Source organism: Cyprinus carpio, chromosome A1, assembly GCF_018340385.1.
Source record: "Cyprinus carpio isolate SPL01 chromosome A1, ASM1834038v1, whole genome shotgun sequence".
Lineage (NCBI taxonomy): Eukaryota > Metazoa > Chordata > Actinopteri > Cypriniformes > Cyprinidae > Cyprinus > Cyprinus carpio.
The window spans coordinates 27,312,733-27,318,732 of NC_056572.1; the positions used below are offsets into that span (position 1 = coordinate 27,312,733).

Below are 6,000 nucleotides of genomic sequence, written 5' to 3' on the forward strand. Positions count from 1 at the left end.
CAAACTATAAAATTAATAATTTTATTATCCAATAATGCTTAATATCTTTACCGTGGTACACCCTGTCTTTCTGTTTGGCTTTTCCTTAGTTGACGTTCTCATTTTCAACTAGATGTTAGCCCTCAGACTTATATGGAATAGCCAGTACCTGAGTATTTTACATCACACTACACACTACATCACATTTACATTACATCACTATTTAATTAAGTCCAAATGTCCACAGAATATATTTTTCTGATGTGAGACAGATTGTTAATCAATGCGTTTGGTTTGCCACTTACACAATGGTGGAGTTAGAGGTTTATACAGTACATGGGGTGGCCAGGGGGTGGTCAAGACTAATTCAGGGGGCCCACAGACCATTTCTGTAATCCCAAATCAGTGTCCACTCCAACCTGGCATTTAAAAAAAACATGAATAAATCCTAAGATTGCTGATTACACATTACCCCACATTAGCTATACATTACTACCGTAACTTCAAATGTTTCTCTATTGGAACTTATTTCTATCATCTGAATAACCAGCAATTGGAGCAAAGGAGCTAACATTAACTTACACAGTGAAGTCTGTAAATGTTGTTAAGAAAACCTAAAACTTCAGCTTAATACAAATAGGGCTGCCAACTTTTGAGTTTAGCCATGAGAATTATTAAGGAATAATTAACAAGCTTGTGATTAAGTATGTTAAGTAGAAATTAAGTAGAAATTTTTCTAAACTAAACTATACAGGGAGCTCTATAATTGAGGTTAAAAGTAAAAAATGATTTGTATACAAGTACATATTTGACTACTTTTATATTAACGTTATATATCTATACATTTTATTAATTATAATTAAAAAGAGTAATTATATGAGTAAAAATATAATAAATGTAATTTTTGCAAAATTCTCCCCTAGTGCACATTTTCTTGCCGCGGTTGAAACACTCATTGAGGGATTGCATGAGACACTATGCATTCAGTAAGTTGTAGTGTATCTTTCAGCATGCCCTCGGATGTTCAGTCATGTTTATTTCATGCTAATTAGAATGCACTCCTGCTTCACTTAAACTGAGGCAAAGCACGTGAACATTCACCCCACTAAAGAGCTCCACAACTGTATTTATCTTTTGAAATACTTGATAAAACTAACAGAATTTGAATGCTGGGACTTTTTCTCAGTATCAAAAGTAACCTGGTCTTTCTTGTCTGTCAGCGTGTTGTCTGTGTCCTGTTTGTTCTGCAATGTTTTTCACTCTGTAAAAAAATTAATGTGTGGAGTGAGAGTTCGCAGAGGCTGGAAGCCACACCGGATGAGATGAAGTGCGATGCGGCACACCAGACGCATCACTTCATTGAGTTTGAGGCTAAAATAAATGCTTCTTTCAGTATGATTAAACAAAGAAAATTAGATAGTAGCATATTAAATTTTGGGGCGGCACCTGGGGTGGGCAATCAGATGTCAGGGATGTCTAGTGCCACCCTGGACAGCCCTCTGGCTCCACCGCTGCTTTACAGCACCGGGTCTAGACATGATAAGCAGCAATCAGAAAATGCTGCATTTCAACTGATGTCCATGAAAGGTTTTTGCCATATCTGCACCCCCAACTGCTACACTTCACTGCTAGATTACAAAGGAATCGTCTTGAGTGTAGTCCATTTCATGGCTTAAGATGGAAAAGCCTTAAAATAAATGTTCTCAGGCATATCGATGTTATGTCTATTATAAAGTTGTAGGTTAACAGGAGAAATCTTCACAAGAATACTGCATTACAACATATCTTTTGGTCTCACTGATCTTTGAAGGAGATATCGTCCATTTCTTGTAATAACTTGCTGAGTTTATTCAATGGAACAGTTTTCTTCATTGAGGGCAAAATTGTTTTTATTTCAACATTTTATCTGTGTTTATGGGAATATACTGTTTTCTCTCCCCAGATTTGTGCTGTGTGTTTGGAGGAATTCAAGCAGAAAGATGAGTTGGGAATCTGCCCATGTAAACATGCCTTTCACAGAAAGTGAGTACCCTGGCATATGTTGTTTTCTAAAAAGAGGAACATTTCTGCACTGCTAGCGGCACCAAACTATTTTTGCAGTCTGTTTATTTGAGCGACCCTCCTGGGCCAAAATTAACATTGGGGTCTGAGGTTGGACCACCTGTTTGATGAACAATGGAAGACAGGTAGTGTGTACACACTTAAAACCTTCAATTAAATGCAAATGTACAGTGTAACATGGTTTTAAATGTGCCAGATAACTGTAATCTGCCATTGATCTAGTTGAAATGTGTCTGACTCACCCATCTCTTTCGCCACTTTGTGAAACATTTGCACATCACAACATACAACATAATAATGGCAAAGTAAATGTCAGAGCAGTGCTTGGACTCTTATCAAAGGGGTGGGAAACTCTGTTCTTTATAAACATTTCAACATTATAGTTTGCTTCTATGGGAATCCAGACAATTTTTAGCTTAAATGGGTCATTGAAGTGAAGTCATATATTAAATGGTAAACTGGCAAAATGATATAGTTAATTATTTAATTAATTAATACATTTGTATTTTTATATTAATTCATATATATTTTTGTTATTTTAGAATCAATACATCACAAGAGTGCTAGCTGATGAAAATTAGGCCCCAAATAATCTACATGAAAACAATAAAATGTGAACCTAAATCACTTGATACATATCATTTGCACGTCACGCTGTATGATATATGAGCTCCGGGACATTCCCATAAAATCCCCCTAAAATTCCTTCCATTAAATTCAGATTTGAATACTTATCACATGATATTTTAGAGGAGACAAAATGATACATAAATCAAATAGATCTGAACTATTATTAAAGGACAGAAAAGCTTAAAGAAGAGAAAAAAAAAAACGAAATGTAAATAATTATTGAATTGATGCAATAATAATAATAATTTCTTGTTGTTTGGATGCATATTGATTGAAATAAAAATATTAAAATTTATAAAATGGATAAAATTCCTAAAAAAAAAAAAAACCCTAAAGGCTCCAACATCCCAACTGTGTCAGTGGTTAAATGAGGACTTATGTATCATAGATCTGTTTGTGTACCTGATGGGACCAACAGGGCCTAAAATAGAACTGTGCTTATAGTGAATTATTCATCAGTGCAGAGATAGCAACATCTCACTCAGACTAACCCGAGATTCATTCTCACATTCCACATGGGAAGAGAAGACGCATAACCAGCCCTGAGACATCATATGAGCTCACTTTAGACTTGCTATCAGTAGCATTATTGGTAGTTTGGGTTAGCAGTGTCTCTTTGTAGTGTGATCCTCTGCTGTGATCTGGGAAATTTTTGGCAGATTATTATCTAGTTGGCCTTTCATCTTCTAAATTCACTTTGTATCTCTTTCAGGTGCCTTATTAAATGGCTGGAGGTGAGGAAGGTTTGCCCGCTCTGCAACATGCCCGTCTTGCAGCTGGCGCAGCAGCAGAGCATGTCCGAATCTGTGCCCCCATCGCAGCAGCCTCTGCCCGGAGTGGAGAACCTGGTGTAGCCCCTCCTGTTTCTCCTAAAAATCTGACCACCACTACCTTCACACTCACTCCTGTACAGGTACACATTCATATCCAAGGACAGAGTGCAGGATTTGTGCCTGGAGCCACGGTGACCTGTGACCTGCATATGTTCATGTCCTGCCTTGGTGGCTTTACAAAGGATTTTTTTTTTTTCAAATTACTGTCTGATAATGACGAAGAATTGAATTTACATGGCCAAGCCATGTTTAAAGTAAGCGTTCCACACCAAAGCACTTTTTTGAGGACACCAGTGAGAGGCAAATAAAAGACAAGGACTAAAAAAAAAAACATAACATTAAAACCCCTTTAAACTTCTTTTTTAACTAAAGTTTTTTTTTTTTTTTAACAAGCACTTTACACACAACTCAAACCTAGTTGCTTGTGATAGTAGCAAGATCTTGTTTTATATTTTATGATTTCAAACTTTTTTAGAGCCACAGAGCAAACCATTTTTTTTTTTTTTTTTTCATTAGAGAGGGTTACGTTTATACTGTATATTAAAGGGACAGCAGCTCTCCAATGTGTATATGTTTGTTAGCGTGAGTGTTTATGTATTAACAGTCAGTGGAATGGCTGTTTCCGTAGATACTTTTCATTGTGACCTTTAGCTGGTGGCCAAAACAAATGTGAATGCAGAGTTTGTCTTATTAAGGTCAGGATGTGACCCAGCAGTATTTGATCTGTGTTCTGTGAATGTCTTCATATTTGTAATGCTTTTTTAACTGAGGGCTGTGTTAAATAAACACACACACACACACACACACACACACACACACACACACACACACACACACACACATCTATACCTTTTAGGTTCAAGGCCATATTTGATGGGAATTTGTAACCAAAAAGGCTGAAGCAAAAGAAGAACCACCAATGGTCTAATACACATTATTGTCTAAATAACATAAACATTATATACTTATTTCATTTTTAGATGCAAAACCTATTATGTTGGCCCGCACTTACTGCTCTAAACCCCTTCTGTTTCCACTAACTCTTCCAAGTATTAGTCAGTTTCTGGCTTGGTTTTTTGCATCCCTGACTTCGGCTTTGAGTTTTGCAGATGTGTTATAGAGTTAATGGAAATAAGTGCAAATTAAATAAGGCGTTTTAATCAAATTTAAACTGAACAAAATGTCCCAAAGTGTTGTTTGTCTTTTTATAAATTATTATTGCATAAATCTGGGGTTTTATGCCTTAGGTACTGTTGAGTATTATATTCTCTTAGTTATTACATATCTCCCATGAAGCTTTGGCTCTGTGCAAAGCAGCCAGTGTGTGTGTGTCTGCGTGTGTTCATACTGACTCTCATATTGTGCTGCATTGCTTACTGAAAATATGCTTGGCATAAAGCTCAGATCTGTCTCCAACAAAAAATATTAATAAATGAAATGATGCTGAGGCAAACCAGACTAGACAGGCTACAGAAACAAACTCAGATTTGACCTGAAGTTGCAGACACAATCTAGTCTAGTATCATTCCAGCATCTTTCCGTGAATGTCTCCAGCACAACACAGAATCCTCAGCCATTAAGATCAATGACCAGCAGGTGGATTCAGTCAGCAGGAAAAGCCATTCTTTATTCTCTGTAATATAATAGAAGCTCTGGCTCTTTCCTGCTCTATTATACAGCTATTTTGCAGGGTCATCCCACCAATCTGCTATAGGGTCAGGCTGGGTCTCTGTGCCCTCCATGTTAAGCCATTCTAGAAAGGAAATATGAACATTATTATCTATATGGGCTGGCCACAACACCAGAAATGATACCAGATGTTAATACCTTATTTTGATGCCAAGTAGAATTATCTGACACAAGTAATGTTTTATCTTATCCCAAACTAAATCAGCACTGGTTTGGTTTAAAGTGCTGTCTGATCATGGATCGAATTGTGTACTACTCATTCATTGCCAAGAAAACTGTCCACCATGTTCTGCAATGTATCTTTGTGTTTTTAAGCTAGATTCAGATTGTGAATTAAATTGAGCTTATTTAATTGTATTATTTATTTTTATTTACTTTTTTCATTTGCATTTGCTCAGTGTATGAAGAAATTAAATGAAGTGTCTTTCTTTTTCTTTTTTTGGTACTGTTTTAACAAAGTGTAAAACATGGACAAATATTGTTGAGTCCTAAATTAGGATCTCTTCCTGATCTCTTTGGTGTTTGTAACACAGCAGGTCTTAAAGACTCACTCTGATCACGAATGTATGCATATAGAGAGCTGTGGTTCATCTGTGTCAATATAATGTGAAAGTAGTTAATTATGTCTAAAATCAAGAGTTTCATTACTGCACTTTTTCATATTCTTCCATTTTGGTGGTATTGGTGCCTCTCCATTGAGGCAGAACTGCAATGGGACAACAACAAAAAAAAATCTTATTTATTGTGTGCTTGTTTAAAACCCATAACATTTCAGTAGTACTTTCTAACAGCTCTAAATTAGTGTGAA

General features: G+C 36.2%; 1 protein-coding gene across 2 annotated transcripts in view; it reads left to right on the forward strand.

Annotated features, from left to right (window-relative positions):
* rnf24 (ring finger protein 24) overlaps nucleotides 1–5,620 on the forward strand; it is a 30,800-nt gene extending 25,180 nt beyond the window's left edge. For both annotated transcript variants that reach the window (XM_019092316.2, XM_019092317.2), the window contains 2 exons: nucleotides 1,922–2,001; nucleotides 3,383–5,620. In XM_019092316.2, the coding sequence (XP_018947861.1) occupies nucleotides 1,922–2,001; nucleotides 3,383–3,524 (222 nt within the window). In that variant the 3' untranslated portion in view covers nucleotides 3,525–5,620. The remainder of the gene's footprint in view (nucleotides 1–1,921; nucleotides 2,002–3,382) is intronic.
* The last annotated feature ends 380 nt before the right edge of the window (nucleotides 5,621–6,000 follow it).